Source organism: Apiospora hydei (assembly GCF_038363865.1).
Source record: "Apiospora hydei strain CBS 114990 chromosome Unknown utg000011l_segment0_segment0, whole genome shotgun sequence".
Classification (NCBI taxonomy): Eukaryota; Fungi; Ascomycota; class Sordariomycetes; order Amphisphaeriales; family Apiosporaceae; genus Apiospora; species Apiospora hydei.
Window position 1 is genome coordinate 182,235 of NW_027117370.1, and position 16,150 is coordinate 198,384.

The 16,150-nt window shown below is 55.9% G+C and overlaps 5 protein-coding genes across 5 annotated transcripts; all 5 read right to left on the reverse strand.

Moving 5' to 3' along the window:
• Window positions 1-1,227: 1,227 nt before the first annotated feature.
• On the reverse strand, window positions 1,228-2,801 carry PG997_015266 (uncharacterized protein; the record flags this gene model as incomplete). Its single annotated transcript, XM_066819580.1, has 5 exons — window positions 1,228-1,664; window positions 1,769-1,836; window positions 1,934-2,421; window positions 2,504-2,688; window positions 2,786-2,801. The coding sequence occupies 5 exons, from the start codon at window positions 2,799-2,801 to the stop codon at window positions 1,228-1,230; spliced, it is 1,194 nt and encodes a 397-aa protein (XP_066660465.1).
• A 2,840-nt stretch (window positions 2,802-5,641) lies between these two features.
• On the reverse strand, window positions 5,642-6,535 carry PG997_015267 (uncharacterized protein; the record flags this gene model as incomplete). Its single annotated transcript, XM_066819581.1, has 2 exons — window positions 5,642-5,989; window positions 6,461-6,535. The coding sequence occupies 2 exons, from the start codon at window positions 6,533-6,535 to the stop codon at window positions 5,642-5,644; spliced, it is 423 nt and encodes a 140-aa protein (XP_066660466.1).
• A 723-nt stretch (window positions 6,536-7,258) lies between these two features.
• PG997_015268 (uncharacterized protein) lies at window positions 7,259-8,815 on the reverse strand (the record flags this gene model as incomplete). The annotated part of the gene is made up of 1 exon (XM_066819582.1): window positions 7,259-8,815. One exon carries the CDS (start codon window positions 8,813-8,815, stop codon window positions 7,259-7,261), a length of 1,557 nt encoding a protein of 518 aa, XP_066660467.1.
• A 1,158-nt stretch (window positions 8,816-9,973) lies between these two features.
• PG997_015269 (uncharacterized protein) lies at window positions 9,974-12,720 on the reverse strand (the record flags this gene model as incomplete). The annotated part of the gene is made up of 2 exons (XM_066819583.1): window positions 9,974-11,404; window positions 11,464-12,720. The coding sequence occupies 2 exons, from the start codon at window positions 12,718-12,720 to the stop codon at window positions 9,974-9,976; spliced, it is 2,688 nt and encodes an 895-aa protein (XP_066660468.1).
• A 32-nt stretch (window positions 12,721-12,752) lies between these two features.
• On the reverse strand, window positions 12,753-15,804 carry PG997_015270 (ketoacyl-synt-domain-containing protein; the record flags this gene model as incomplete). The annotated part of the gene is made up of 6 exons (XM_066819584.1): window positions 12,753-13,630; window positions 13,704-13,824; window positions 13,910-14,125; window positions 14,179-15,045; window positions 15,110-15,413; window positions 15,485-15,804. The coding sequence occupies 6 exons, from the start codon at window positions 15,802-15,804 to the stop codon at window positions 12,753-12,755; spliced, it is 2,706 nt and encodes a 901-aa protein (XP_066660469.1).
• Between the last annotated feature and the right edge of the window lie 346 nt (window positions 15,805-16,150).

Sequence of the window (16,150 nt, forward strand, 5' to 3'; positions counted from 1 at the left end):
TTAAGCTAAAGAAGAAAGCAAGGCGATTGTGATAGTGACGGGCACAGACTGTACTTACGGTGGTCGTGATGTTGAATGGTGTGCGATTATCCAGAGTGTGCGTGGCCAGCCACAATAAGCGAAGCTGTCTAGTACGCCAATAAGCCACTCCACCTTCAACAAAGCAACCGGTGAGATGGCCGAGTTGGTTATGGCGTCAGGTTAAGGTCACCTTAATATCTTCATCCTGGTGGAGCAATCCGCGTGGGTTCGAATCCCACTCTCATCACTGAGATTACCACGCTCTTCTGAACACAGAAGAACTGCTTCCTTTTTGCATTTTTTCACACCCGGATCAAGTAGGTAGTGTTTTGTTTTTAGTACAGTGTGAAGAGCCGTTTGATTTAGCTTGCTTGCACTGCGGTCCCTGGTCCCTGGTCCCTGATCGAGTACCTTCGAAATCCTTTACTTTGACCACTTCCAGTCCTCCACTATGTTTGTCTCATCATTCACCTCCAGCTATCTACTAGTAGGCACGCAAACTGGCCTGTGCCTACTAGTATCTGGTTTGGGAATCCTTGGCTATGCGACAATGGAATCGGTGAACTTCTTTCCGGAGTACGACACGTGCCTCAAATGACCGCTGGAGCCTCTGACTCGGGGAAGGTCCATCCATCCCAGCTACTCAACGTCGGAGGCAAACCTCATCCCCGGCAATTATTGCCGTAAGGCGGGCAGTCAGCGCCACGCCACCTGGAGTCATGAGAGCTAGGTACAGTACCCGAGGGAAGCCTGGATCTGTTTCTCAACCCAGTCAGTTCGCGTTTCTGGATCCGAAAATGCTGCTCTGATGCTGCTGACGGAGCCGACCCCGAACAGGACCCTGGGGGCTCTCCCCGGGCGACGAGGATATGCTTCACTTCTTTCAACTTTCATTCATAGCGTCCGTCAGAGATGGGCCCCAGTTCAGCGCAAAGCCACCTGAGGGTAAGTAGACGATGGTTCAATCTAGCTTCGTGAGCGAGTCGTCCGAACCTAAGTGGTTTACCGTCGGCAGATGCTTTCTATTCAATTCTCATCTGAACACCGCCAGTCGTCATTTGGACTATGCTAATGGTGGCGAAGATGATGGCAAGGGTTCGGAAGATGATAATGGCATGATTGATTCAGGGTCATCAAGAAGGTCCTCTGTGAGTTCAGCGATAGATCTGTCTAGGGAACGATTTCTTGCCCGACATCGTCGCCGCATCATCGTACCTGCCAACTACCATCCCCCCTCCGAGCCTTCTGGTAAGGTGGTTTCCAGGCGAAGACGTTATATCGGTGGAAATCATCATCCTCCTCAACGAAATCAAAGTTCCTGTTGCCGCTCGAACTAACCGCCGCCGCGTCAGACTTGATATGCGCCAGCGGCGGGATAGGCGTGAACAGCATCTCGTGCATCATCATATTCTCCTCCGGGTTATGCAGCTGGTAGTACAGCGAACCTCGATCCTTTCTAGATGCTTGCTGTGTCACTCTCTTCACCAGCCTTTTGCTCTTCTCCTTGGCACCGAGGTCTATGAGCATCTCCCAGACGGCCCCGACGAGATTCCAGAACCAGCGCCAGAGGGCCGGTAAGCTCGCGCAGATGATGTTTGAATGCACTTCTATCATGGACACCATGCCGGTTTCCACATTGGTCCCTGCATCAAAGGGATTGGGCCCGGTCAGCTTGGATCAGCTTGCGAGGGACCGTTGTTTTTCTGGTCCACCCAAAATGAAAGTGTTGATAGATGGGGTGGCTTACATGTGAGGTCCACTGAGGTTCCGTATTCCACAAGATATTTGAGCCTTACGATACTCGTGATGGTGGCGCTGTTTCGAGTGTGCGAGCACGCTGTCAATGCAAGGATGCCCAAGTCGTTTCCGAGACCACTAAATTCAAACAGGCTGATGGCTAGGCAAGACTTACATGAATGCGAAGCCGAACAGCAGTGAGACGCTGAGCTTTTTCTTGATGCTCATCTGCATGCGGAACAGGTGGGGCAAGGGCAGGATGATCATGAATATGTCCTCGGCGATGGTGAGGGCGCCCGCCGCGTAGCCGACCGCCTGGATGTCGAGGCACTTGCTGCTTGACCGGAGCGACGGGATCCAGTTGGCCTGGACGGGCAGGCACTGCAACACGACGACGGCGGTGAAGGAGACGCCTGAGCAGAAGTAAAATACGAACCCGACCTTGACTATGCGCTGAATCCACGTCACGTGGGCGAAGACCTGCCGGATGAGGCACAAGATGGCTACTTTGGCCAGCGTCTTGACCAGGCTGTAGACGATCTGCCCCGCGTATACGAGCTGTAGTAGCGCGGGCGCGTGGGCTGGATCCACGTCCCAGAGGTGCAGGCCAAAGCCCAGGAAGCCGGTGGCTAGGATCAGGGCGTCGGCGGAGAGGGCCAGGATCTATTTTTCGCTTGGCGTGGTAAGTTTTCTTGGGCACTGCCGAGGAACGATGTACGAGATGTCTGGGGACTTGTCTGCTTACTGAAGCTAACACTATAATGATGTCGTCGCCGAACAGCTTCCCCGATATTGTATATCGCGCCACGAGACGGGCAATCACGATCGGAAACGTAAGCGCGATGGCGACGGAGCTGGTGATCTTGACTTGCAGTACCCTCGACTCCTTGGGGTACGGTGCACATAGCTGTTCTCTGACCTGGGATGCTTCTGTTGTGACCCAGGTGTATCAGATTAGATGTATCGGTGTGTAAGTGTCGGTCACTCGCTCTTGCGAGAGAGGCTGGTTTCGACGGATACCACTCACGGATCGAGTCTTCCATGTTGCAAGAGCTCTCCACGCAAACTGCTACGTCCAAGAGCAGGGCGTGGTTGGTGCAGAAACAGTCGGACAATGCCTTGATGTTCGTCAGGGGGCATTTGCCGGTGCCGACCGAGGCGACGATGCATGGACGCTTGTTGTTTTCATGACGTCAACTTCCAGCAACTAATCGGATGTATTAATCACTCCGTGGACGACTTACAGCACAAGAGGGTAGCGATGCCGCCAGAGTTAAGATTTCTGTACCAAGGTTTGTTTGAGCACCGGCCATGGGTGTCATCAGCATGGTCGCGATGCTCAGGGGCAGTATGAACCGCCAGCTCGACATATCGTGAACCGGGCATACAATACAGAGTCTTATTGATACACCATTGTAAATAAAAGAAAAATCGAAGGAACGGGACGTACCCGTCCAAGAATTGTCGAAACTGAGTTGCTCTATTTCAAATTCACATCGGATTACATGTGCGAACAGACCTTCTTGAGCTACTAGCTAGGCTAGGCTAAGATATTCAGCTATGGTGTTTATTGCTCGACTGAATCATCTGAAGCTATCCATCCCAAATATCTTCGAGTCAAACATGACAGGAAAGCAGGCCATAGGAGGGGCTCCAGTGGTAGGTTTGCTTGAGCGAGCTGCTTGTTGCCATTCCGCCCGAGCTAGCCTCCACTTCCACACAGACCGGGCCCCGTTTCAGACTGCGCATAAGTTTATTTCTACTGCAGTCTTCAAACACTGACTGGTATCGACGTCACTTTGAGATATCCGGAGGGGATCCTCTCGTGGCGGGACCTACTCGTGCTTCCACGGGGGTGGAATCCCGCGGGGGCCGATGTCCTTTTTCGGCTTTTCTGCGTCGTACAGTGCTCAAGATCCGTCAACGGAAGGAATCGACGACGCATTACCACTTCTAGCTACAGCTTTTGCGTTGCTTTTTGGTTGTTTGGCAATACGTACGTGATCTCTGGTATCGCGAGGCGCTTCCTGTGGATTGGTCCGGCGGTTGAGGAGATTTACCCCTGGACCTTCGCTCTCGTGAGCGTATTCAGGGGTATGTAAACAGCAAACATCACTGGGAGATGTTACGTTTAATCTGATTCTACTTCTTTCGAGATGTCCCCGTTGCTGCCCTTCCTTTTGTTTTGTTTTGTTTTGCTGCTTGTTGTTGCAGGATATCAACGTCTGGATGTTCGTATCCAGACGAATACGCGCGCGAGACCCGGGGGACCCGGGATCCGCTAGAACATCTGCCGCGCGACCTCGGGGTTGATGCGCGCTCAAAGTAGAGGCGCTTTCCGGCGCGTCCGGGCCGCATAGGAGACTCGCTCAGGGTGTCGGGCCGGTTGGTCGGTGAGGACGATAACAACGCGGTTTTGCACGGCCGCGGCTCCCCGTTCAGGAGGTTGAGCGGACTGGACAACGTCGGGCCTATTGTTGTATACAAAAAGGCCTGCTGCTGGTTGGTCCTTGGTGCCTGTCTTGTTGTCACGCGGCCAAACAATACCGGGGAGTGTACAGAACATAACCCCATCCTCTCCAAGGTACAGCCGTAGTTAGAAATTAAAAGACATAACCCTTTCAAGCATTCATTGGATGTCTTGCGGTTCCCTGTGCTGCAATGAGTTGGTATACGAGACAGTCATGATTCTTCTACTTCGCAAGTCAAATAGGGGTAGTTTGTATGATGTCTTTGAGGGGGTTTGGTGACATCGCCAATCTCCAGTTAAATAAAAGCCCTCTACCCCCAAGCAGTGAAACTCTAAGGATAACGAACAGCCTGAGATGGTCCATATTCGACTTAGTCATGGAGACGAGTGAGCAGACTTGGAGCCTTAGCATGAATAGAAAAGTCTTATTCCAACTTTGGGTGCGCATCTACTTCGCTTTATGCCACCACCCTACATTTAGCTTCGGGGCGAGTGAAGTGTTGAACAAGATTCCTGAGGGGACACTCTGCCAGTCTTCGCAGAACATTAATTTCAGTATGGACTGTTGATAACATGGTCACTCGAATAAACGCCCGAATGGTACCTTCTTTTTGAGTCGATATGTGTTGGGTTTGCTCGGTTTTGAGGCACTTGCTTCTGCTGGCCTGCGCTGGTATGAGTCGAAAAGCAAAAGAACAAAAAGTCTACTGCCAGTCTTGTTAGTATCCTTGTACGGAAGGCACTCCCCGGAGCACGCACTCCCCGATATTATGCTTACCTTAGGTACACACAAAACATGCAATCTGGCAGCCGCATCCAGTAATTGGAAGGTGCAATTGCACATACACACAACGACAGCAGGCAGTCAGGTTTCCAACAACAACAGCAGCAGCAGCAGCAGCAATATGTGACGCCCCGCAGCGCAGGAAGGTCACCATCCCTCCCCCATCATCATACCATCTTCAAGAATTCAGTGTTCAGTTAGACACATCCACTCATCCAGAAACATCACCCAGAAACATCAACATGAACCCTTTCGACCCCGCCAACGGGGGCCGCAACCCCTTCAGGCACGACTATAATCAGTGGACACTGAGAGACGCCGTCTTCGACCAGCAAACAATCCCTGCCCTCCTAGAATGCCTGGTCGCGACTCGGCTATATGCACCCGACGCATACGAAGAAGTCCGCAACTCGGTGTTCAACGACATGCTCCAGGTCCAGCAGCTGCCCCTCATTGAGCACATGCTAAATAATGGGTACATGCCCGTGTCCGAGGTCGAGCCTTGGGTCATCGCGCAGCACGTATCCAAGGAGCTCGTTGAATTGCTCCTCGCTCGAGGCTGGGACATCAACAAGCAGGACTACAAGTCTTTTCGGGACCCCACCGGAACGGAAGGCGGCGACCGCCTGCTAAACTACCTCGCCCGGGAACACCTCGGCGGCAACGGAGAATTGGCCCGGTGGCTCGTGGCAGAGAAGGGGGCCAGGACGGACGGTTTCACTGGCGCCTGGGACCGCAAAGAACCAGAGCCCGTGCTGGACCAGGTTGCTCAGTTCGGCACCGTCTCCTTGTACAAGTTCCTCGAGGAGCGCGGCGCGAGACCTGGCCCCCGCGTGCTGCACCTCGCCGTGGACATGGCAGCGAGTATGCGAGTCGACCCGTCGACTCCTGACGGTAAACCGCCGATCAGCGAATACAACAGCTATAACTTCGACGACGGCGGCAAATCGGCTGCCAGAGCGGAGATGTTGCGGTTCCTAGTCGAAGAGCGCGGCCTGGATGTGAAGAAGATCGACTCGGACGTCGCCCATGCGCCAGAGAAGGGATACTTCGGCACGCCGATTGCGTATGCGGCCGGGTGGCTGTATGGTGCAAAGGTGGTGGCGTGGCTGCTGAAGAAAGGTGCCAATCCGAACATTCGAGGTCCCTGCTGGCCCGAGCAGAACGCCTATGACCGCGCGAAAGAGCGTCGCGCGTACGAGGTCTTGACGGTTCTTCAAGCACCCGAGGAGGACTATGTAGGCCTTCCATTGGTCGCCGAGATGGTCAAAAAGGAAATCAAAAAGGAAGAATGAGTGAGTTGCATTCTCTTACTCGACACAATACAAACATGGGTATGCATCGGAGTTGTGAAGAAGAGCTAGGCGATAGCCAGATTCTCGATCGTTACTGTACGTAAGTTCGCTCAAAAGCCGGATCAATAGGAGACGAACTTTCTTACACCTCACCTTGAATACGAATCGAAGGCCTGTATCAGGGTTTCGAGAACATGTGTCCATTGTTTGCGGATCTTGGAACTCCATGATTATGTGGTGAAGGTCTCTCAGGCATTAGGAGCTTAGCGATGAGGACAGACATGCCCCCTGAGAAATACGTTCTGCCCCTATTTCTTTAGTCCCCAAGTTGAATATGAACTTTGTCTTACCACAATTATGTTATCTCTATCTAGATATGAATCTCGCAAGCCTACTGGAAGCCATTCAGTTGACATCTCTTGCAAAGTCTAGGGGCAGCGTTGCTAGCAAGATTGACTTTTTTTTTGTTCTTTTGCTTTTAGACTCATACCAGCGCAGGCCAGCAGAAGCAAGTGACTCAAAACCGAGCAAACCCAACACACATCGACTCAAAAAGGAGGTATTATAGCAAGATGAGCATGCAGACAGGTGCATAAAGAAAATGTGATTTCCTATCTTAAATGAGTGTCATAGCCATGTGCGTACCTTCGCAGGCGTCGACGGGATATGGCTAGAGTAATATCTTCTCCCCCGTCCAGCCTTTTCAGCGAGTGACTCGTTTCCGCGGATCGGCTCTCGAAACTACAAACCCTTACTTGTCCCCAATATAGTCATGCCCGGCTGTGTATACTCTCTGCCTCACCCACTAATCCGCCTCCTTTAGGTTGACTTAAACGAAATAGACAATAAAGAAGCCTAAAGTAAACTACCTGAATTGAAATAGAAATCGGGAGTGCAGGGTCAAATATGGGAGATGAGATATAATAGCTGCCCAGCCTAAGCTAGACAGAATCACATCCACTCAACCCTCACCTTAATCTCGCCGTACTTGCCTGTGATGGACTTGTCCTGACACGTTCTGTAATCCGGCTTAAACTCGACGAACCCGGCGGCGATCTCGTCATCAGGGGTTACTTTGTCGTGGTCCCAAAGATGGGCATCGACGCGCAAAGTGCCCGTGGTCGGAACGGCTACAACGGACCTCGACAAAGGGATCTTGTCCTGTGGACTCACACTGATATGCTCACTCTCTGCTTTGCCGAAGAGCTCGCTCTGACCATGGCCATTGTTGGTCGTGATGTCTCCATACACGTCGGCAGGGCTTTCGCCATCTCCGTTGACTAGATTGACGGTGATACGTGCGTAAAGGCCGTCGGTGATGGCTACGTAGCCCACCGTCACGGAACCGTATTTGCCGGTAACCGTGCGGTTCTCAACGACATCGTACTGGGTGAAGTAATCCAGCGGGTTGAACGCGATAGCGCCCTGGGCGATGGGATCGTCGGGGGAGGGGTCGTCATCATGATCATAGAGATCCAGCTGGATATAGAACTCGTCGGCGGCCGACAGATGCCTGGACGGGCCTTCGAGCAGGATATTCGAGCCTGGGCGGATATGGACGTGTTCTTCTTTTACGTGTCCCCAGATGCGGGAGGTGCCGACGCTGTCGGTGGCGGTGATGGTGCCGTAGAGGTCCCCAGTTTTCTCCCCATCGATGGAATTGATAAGCACGTGAAAGATCTCGAGCAACGGTTGCCCTTGGGCATAAGTAGAATTCAAAGCGCCGGCCATGTCGTAAGTGGAGCGCTTGGGTGTGCTCACCCTGGAGGCCAGGAGCATGATACCAAGGACGGCGATGGCGCTGTCGAAATCCCGGATACCTGTCGATCCTTCAACAAAGTCGAAGGTGTGCCTCTCGTTCCGCGTCCTCTGTATCTCAGCGGACAGTCTCGCCCAGCTCCGCATGAGACTGACAAGTGGCGGGCCAGGAGTCGATTCAGTCCACCACGAGCGGACAACGAAATCGCTGATGAGCTGATATCTAGCAGCTTCGGCGATGGCGAATGCCAACGTCAGGATAGCACGGGCTCTCGGTCTCTGGTTGGTCTCACTCCCCGCCAGCGTCGTAATCGCCACACCGATGCGACTGGAGCTTAGCGGGACGCCCTCCAAGTTCAAGTCCGCGGCCGCCGCCAAGCCGTTGTAGTTCTCGCCGAATCGCAGAATGACGGTCTGCGTGTTTGGTTCGTTGATCAGGGTGCGGTCGCCTCCGTCCGTGTGGCCCAGCTCGTACCAGGTGTTGGAGTTTGCTGAGCGATAGCCGACCAAGTAGAGGTTGTCGGTACGGAACCGCGCCTGGACGGTATGAGTTGTTCCGCGGTCCGTGTACGACAGGTTCACGTCGAAGAACTCAAGCTGCCCTCCCGCGGCAACCTGCGGAGGCAATATCGGGACACCGTCAATGCTGTCCCCTCTTGCGGTTCGATTCCGTATTTCGGTGATGAGCGTGTTGTAAAGGACGTCGCCCTCATCGCTGTCGACGGCCAAGTTTAGGGTGAATTGAACCATGGCTGGGAACTCGCCTGTGCTTACAAGTCTTTTCCTATAGTAGGGCGTTTGCAGGGGCGTGGAACCAGTGAACTCGGAGCTTAGGAGGAGAGATGGGTGCAATGCTTCGGTTCAGCTGATAAACTTCTCTGGCCTTTTGGAAGCTTACAGGAGATTGTCTTTTTGTAAGAACTCCGGACTTTTGGGCCCTTCTTATAGACACATTTCCCGGTGTGAGCCTCAGGCCCACCACACCCTTTCGGCTCCCGCGCGGAAGTCTTGTGAGAGATTCGAATCGAACACTTGTACCAAAGAGGAGGTGTTCCGTGGCGAGGTGCCACGATGGGTCTAGAGCAAAGCGAGGTCGCCGAAGTAATAAAACGCGAGCCTATACACACTTGACGGTCATGCATCTGGCCTTGACATGGCGGCCTTCTCAACGAAAGAACAGCGCGTCGTATTAGCGTATTGGCGTATTAGCGTCGTGGAACAAAGCCGTCAAAGCCCGGCATGCGGGCACGAGCGCTTGCCTACATATACTCGACGATCATGCATCCGACATTGATATATCGGCCTTCTTCTCAAATAGACAGCGTGTCATATTGACGCCGTATTGGCATCGTGGAACACAACCGTCAAAGTCTGGAATGTGGACACGGGCGCGTGACTGGGTACGTACGACGTCGGGTGCGCCTCGTATGGCTCAGTCGATCCCACCGATATGCTCATCCACACCGATGCCGGCGACATGTGCGTGAACGAATTTCTGCTGCCGCATCCGGACGCGCACAGTCCGCGGCCTACAAGCCTGGAAGACTATGGTCTGAGTTCCGACCGTCTCTGGACTCTCAAGCAGAGTTTCTAGATATCTCGTGTAAAAGGGGGTCCTAAGAAACAGGTATTGATATACACAACTCTAGCTAAGATGGACCAACATTCGAAAAGAAAAGCTAATCGTATGGGCCATAAAAAAGCCTTCGTAGGAATACAGCTTTGTACGTATATAAACAAGACCAATCAGGGGCATAGTCACGCGGTACCGAATCAAGAAGGGGGGGCTAAACCCGGGCGGTGCGATAGAGTTTTCTCGACTATAGAATGACTCTTGACAGGCATAAAGGGAAAAAGCAGAAGAAATAAAACAAATCTAGCAAATGTCTAAAGAGTGTGTTTCGTGTTCTAGGAAACCAGCTTCTTCAGGTCCCCAATTGTCGCCACCTCGAGGTAGAACGCGTCCCGGATCTCAATGCCGAGGTCCTCGCGGAACTTCTGCGAGATGACGAGCGACATAAGCGAGTCGAGCCCGATGTCGCCGATCTCGCACTCGTCCGTCAGCAGGCCCATGTCGATCGCGAGCTCCTCGGCCAGGATCTCGATGGCGCGCGTGGCTGCAGCGCCACTGTCTTCAGTACCTTCGTCTTCTTCATCACCGCTGGTCGACTCGGTGGCCGGGGTCTTGATTCCGCCGCCGGACTGGCCGTTTAGTGGGGTCATGTCGCCGGGGGTGAGGAGGTTGTAATCAAGTTGGGGGACTGTTTTGGGACTGTTGGACTTGCTCATGGGGCTGGATCGGGGTGGGGTTATGACGGAGGTGGGTGCGGCACGGGTGGTCTTCGCTGCCAATGCTGCTGCCATGGCTTTTTCCTGTAGAGAACTTGCAGGTGGCAGCGGGCTCGGAGTCGACTTGGCCTTCTTGTTCTTCTTGGAAGGAGTAGCAGCGGCAGCGGCAGCGGCAGCGGCAGCAGGTGCAGCAAGCGCAGTCGCACCCGCGCCAAGCGGGCGGAAGAAGCGGTTCAGCATCACTCGGGGCCACTGCCGGAACAGGATGGCCTCGACCACACCCACGATCTCGCCGTCCTGGAGTATGTAGACATCGCCTACGTACGAAGTGAGGTTATTGCTGCCGTAAGCAGGCTCGCCATCAGACGGCGCCTCGGGCACCATCCGCACGTAAGCAAGATATCGCCCGCCCGGCGTGAGCGGCTTAGCGAACCGCATCGACTTCCACGACGGCGTGATGAAGAAGTTGTTGGTGTTGTCAAAGTGCGTCCCGCCGTTGAGGATGAAGCCCGACAGCGAGACGCAGCCGTCGATGAAATGGGGAGGCACCGTCCAGTCGCCCTGCGAATCGGCCGGGAACACGACCTCGGCCACGGCCTCGTCCTCGTGCAGGACGACGGACTGCATGGTGCGGTACATGGCGCCGTAGTCGACGAGCTTGCCGAAGAGGGCGTACGCGAGCTCCGTGGTCAGCTTGTTGGCGGTGCCCTTTGCGGACATGGTGTTGAGGGCGTCGATGCGGCTCGTGACGAGGCGGGTGGTGCGGGACCAGTCGGACAGCCAGGTCGTGGGGTCTTCGTAGTAGGCTGTGGCGTGGCAGTACCATTTTTCGTTGGCGGGGTTGAACCACTTGATCTGGACGGCGTTCTTGTCGAGGTCGGCCTCGGCGTTGACGAGGATGGGATGAGGATTGATAGGTTGAGCATGTTTGACGACGGGGTCGTGGTACTCGAAGTTGGCGACGTTGATGCCCAGGCCGCTGAGTTCCGCCGAGAACGCCTTTTCTTGGATCCGTCGGGCCATCGTGAATGCCATATCGGCATGAAGGAACTATCAAAGGTTAGCCGGATGAGTCTTTTGCCGCGAGGGGGGATTAGTCGGCAACTAACCGAAGAAGCAACACCATAGCCGTTCATAGCATGCCCTTCAATCACATCCTTGAGCGCAGGGGCAGTCATGTCCGACTCCGCCAAGACCTGTGCCGTCGGGCCATCGTAGTTCTCAGAGTACAGCCGATGGATGCTAGACGTATGGAATCCGCTGACAGTAGCGGGAATAGTCGCTGCCGCCGGCTCGGGCGAGACCTCGCGCCCCTTGGTCAAGTTCCAATCGCCGCGGTACTGGATCCAGTAGTTCTTGTTATTCCAGGCGTAGGTCGGCAGCCCGGGCTCGAGCCGGAGCGCCCGCTCAAAGGGCCGGTGGTACTCGTTCCAGTCGATCTGCAAGCCGGTCTCCCAGAGGCTGCTCAGCGTCTTGGCCAGCGACGTCCAGTTGTCCGCGTCGCGGTGCAGGCTCGAGCACGCGTGGCGGGTCTCGCCGAGCGTGCGGCTGACGAAGCCGGCGCAGACGGGGTGGTGGCCCATCTCGAGCCAGACGGTGGACTTCGAGACCACGTCGGCTTCCCAGGCCACGTTCAAGGCGCCCGCGAAGTCGACGGTCTTGCGCAGGGAGACGGGCAGATACGACGGGTCAATCTCGGCGCCAGCCTCGATCACAGCCGAGTCGCGAGGGGAGATGATGGGAATACGGGGCTTGTTGTAAATAACCCCCTGCGTTTGGCGGATAAGATCGTGAACGACGAGGTCCATCTGCGCGGTGTGGTACGCGTGCGGCACGTCGAGGCGTGTGGCCCTGTACCCGGCCTTGGTCAGACGCTCCGACAGGGGCCCCAGGTGCTCGACGGGCCCGCCGATGACCGTCTCCTTGGGGCTGTTGATGCATGCGACCTCGAAGGGTGTGTCGGAGGCCTCGAGCGTGATGTCGGCTACGGAGCCGCGCACGGCGACCATGCAATCCGTGCCCGCGGTGCACTTGGCGTCGAGGAGGGCGGCGCGGGTGCCGACGAGGAAGACGGCGTCGCTGTCGGAGAGGACACCGGCCACTGCCAGGGCGGCGTACTCGCCCAGGCTGTGGCCGATGACGGCGGTCGGCTTGAGGCCGAATGTCATGTACATTCGGGCGAGGGCGATTTCCACACACACAATGGCGAGGTGGATAGAGGACGCGGGAAGGTCTTCGCGGGAGACAGACTTGTCGATGGCGGGCAGGAAGGACGGGAAGTGTTGGCGGCGGGCCAGACTGTCGAACTGGTCGATCTGCGAGCGGAAGGAGGGCGAGTCGCGGTAAAGCGACGCTCCGATGCCCATGTAGAACGTGCCTTGGCCAGCAAAGGCGAAGGCTACCGGGGCCGTTTCACGGAGCACGGGGTCTGGGAAATGGCCGTCTCAATGTGCGGCCGGAGCTGCTTGGCGGCGTCGGCCACGGATGTCACGACGACGGATTTGCGGTACTCGAAGTGGCGGCGCCTGGCCGAGAGGGTGTAGGCGACGTCGGCCAGAGACACATCTGGCGACGATTCGAGGTACTCGACGAGGTTTCTAATATTCCAGCTCAGAGACTGGGCCGTCTTGGCGGAGATGGTAATGGCGTGGGATCCTCGCGTGTCCTCGCCCAGTCGCGGCTTCGGGCTGGCCTCTTCGATGATCATGGCCGTGTTGCCTCCCGCGGCGCCAAAGTTGTTGATCATGGCCAATCGCTTATGCGAATCAGACGGACTCCAATTAGCTGCTTCATAGGGAATCACGACGCCCATCTTGCTCAGGTCGGGCAGGGCGGGATTCAGGCCCGTCTTGACGCCGATGTGAGGCGGAATGGTGCCGTTCTGGAAGACCAGCATGGCTTTGACGAAGGCCATGATGCCCGCAGCCGCCTCGCCGTGACCCATGTTGGCTTTGACGGAGCCGACGTGCAGAGGGACCGGTCGGTGGCTGGCATGGCGGGCCGGCGCGAAAACGTTGGTCACCGATCGCATCTCGGTCGGGTCGCCGGCTTGCGTCCCGGTGCCGTGCATTTCGACGTAGCCTACCGACAGGGGGTCGATCCCGGCGCGGCGGACGATCTGGTCGTACAGCATGGCTTGGGCCCCGTCGTGGGGGTGCGTGATTGAGACGGCTTCGGCCGAGTGGGAGGTGCCTGCCGCTAGGACCACGGCGAGGATGTTATCGTTGTCGGCTTCGGCATCCTCGAGTCTCTTGAGGACCACGCTCCCGACTCCATCTATTCAAGTGAAAGATGGTCAGTGGCTCGTCTCAAAGACCAGGAGCTATGGGTTGAAGAAAAGGGGGCATACCTGATCGACAGTATCCGTCTGCTCCCTCATCCCAAGTTTTGCAGCCTCCGGTTGGGGAGAGGAAGTGGCCTTGGCTGAGCCCTGCATACACATCCGAGTTCGTCATAATGTTCATACCTCCCTAGACGTTAAAATTACAATACTGTCAGCGCTCATTCTTATAACGTTACGGTCACGGACCTTGACCTTAGATGGATAAAACTTACGGTAACGGCCATATCAACATCCCCACTCCAAAGCGACGAACACGCCGCCTGAATCGCCGCCAAACTCGACGAGCACGCTGTATCGACACTGAAGCTGGGCCCCCAGAAGTTGAAAAAGTAGTTGATCCTTCCGGGCCCAAACGCGCGGCACCCGCCGGGAATGAAGTACGTCCCGACCTCCTGCCCCGAGTTGACCTCGCGGTAGTCGTCGCTGGCCTGGCCGTAGTACGTCCCGACGCGCCGCCGATGGACGACCCCCGCCCGTCGACGAAGCCGGCGCTCTCGAGCGCCTCCCAGGCCGTGACCAAGGCGAGCCGCTGCATCGGGTCCGTCTGCTCGGCCTCGCGCGGCGACATGCCGAAGAACATGGCGTCGAACAGGCCCGGCTGCTCGACGAAGCAGCCGAAGGGCGTCTTGGACGTGTTGGGCTTCTTGCCGGCCGGGTCCACGTGCGTCGCGATGTCGAACCGGTCCGCGGGCACGAGCCGGTGCATGCCGTCGCCGCGCATGAGGCGCTCCCAGAACTCGGAGGTGCTGTCGGCGCCCGGGAAGCGGCACGCCATGCCGACCACAGCGATCTTGGACGACTTGGTGTCCTTGGGCGGGCTCGTGCCGAGGGGGAGGTCCAGGGCGGCGGGCATGAGCGCGAGGTCCGACACGGCCGCGTTGGGCAGCTCGGTCCGCCAGCGCTCGACTAGGTTGTGGTTGTAGTGGGATGACTGTATGCTGATCAGCTGCGCCGATTCGGGCGCCATCTGCTTCAGTTGCTTGGAGACGGTGTTGATGATCAAGTCCCACCGCACCCGCTCGGTCAGGATCTCTTCCATGATCTGCTCGAGCAGGGGCCCGGCCTTGGTCTCCTGGAACGGCTCGCCGCTGACGGGCGAAATCAGCGGCATGTGCAGTTCCTGCGCGGAGTTGAACTCGGGGATGACGGGCCCGACGTGCTCGGTGCCGTACACGCGGTCGGTGTGCCACATGCCCTGGATCTTCTTCATGGCCACGTTCTTGGTCTTCTTGAAGCCGTCGGACTCGGAGAAGAGCGCCTTCAGTGTCTTGGGCGGTCCGCCTATGCTGACGGAGCCACCGGCATTGTCTACGTTGAATACCGAGGCGCAGTTAGTTGGAGGATATCCCTGTTTGGATTTATTGTTAGCAAATTGATCTTCAATGACTTGTATCCCGGTGCTCTCTACTGACTTTGGCTTCATTGAACTGTTCAACATATCCACACGCGTCGTTCTCATCCACCCCGTGCACACAGTATACCCAGGCGCCATCGGCATTGATCTCCTCTTTGGATACCTCCAGCGATCGACAGACTTGATCGACTACCAGCCCAAACCGTAACGAGACCCGGGCAATGTCTTGGGCAATGCTTGGTATCATCGAGATGCTCGCCGACAGGCCAATGGCCGCTGCCGAGAACAGACCCGAGCCCCTTCCGATGAGCGAGGTGTTCAGGGACGTGAAGTTGTACTCCAACGGGTGAGCCTCATGGTAGCTTGGCAAAAGTATTAGTCAGCTTTTAAATGTATAGTATTCCCCTGTTGATGTCTCAGGGGTAGAACTTACGCAATGAAGCTTCCCAACTGGAAAACAAGAACCAAGACTCGCTCGATGGCTCCTCCGAGCGGCGTCTTTCGTAGCTGGACCACATGATCTGTCAAGTCAAGGACGCTTTCGAAAGGGGGAATGAGTTCTCGTTGTGGCCGGCTTAGTCGACTGCACTCGTCCTTGACTGCCAGTGTCACAGAGTGTAGGAAGGATGCTAGCACCACATTATCTCGCTCTTTGCTGAGAAGGTGCAGCTTGCGGAAGAGGACTCGCTGATCGCCCTCGGGGTCGCCCTGGGGGATTTCTCCCGAAAAGTACAAGACTTTGGCTGAAACCATCTTGGCAATGCTTTTTGGCTTGTTCTTGCTTTGTTTTCTGAGGAAGCTTAACACTACACGATCCTGGGCCCTCTCCATCACAGCTACATGACTTACAAGGCTACGAGTATTTAAAAGGCTGTCTCTGGCTTGATGTACCGATAAGTGCATATTCGCCTGTCCGGTATAACACCTCAGCGTAAGACATTTACCGCGCCCTCCGGGGGACCTGCTTACTTCTCTGCTTACACCATCTGCAATGGTGACAGACAGCCGCGCTGCAGTAAGAAAAGAGAAAGCGACCGACCACTAAACGACCGACGACCAAACAAGCCTCAAGATCAGGGGTCTTATCGCGGTTGTGAAC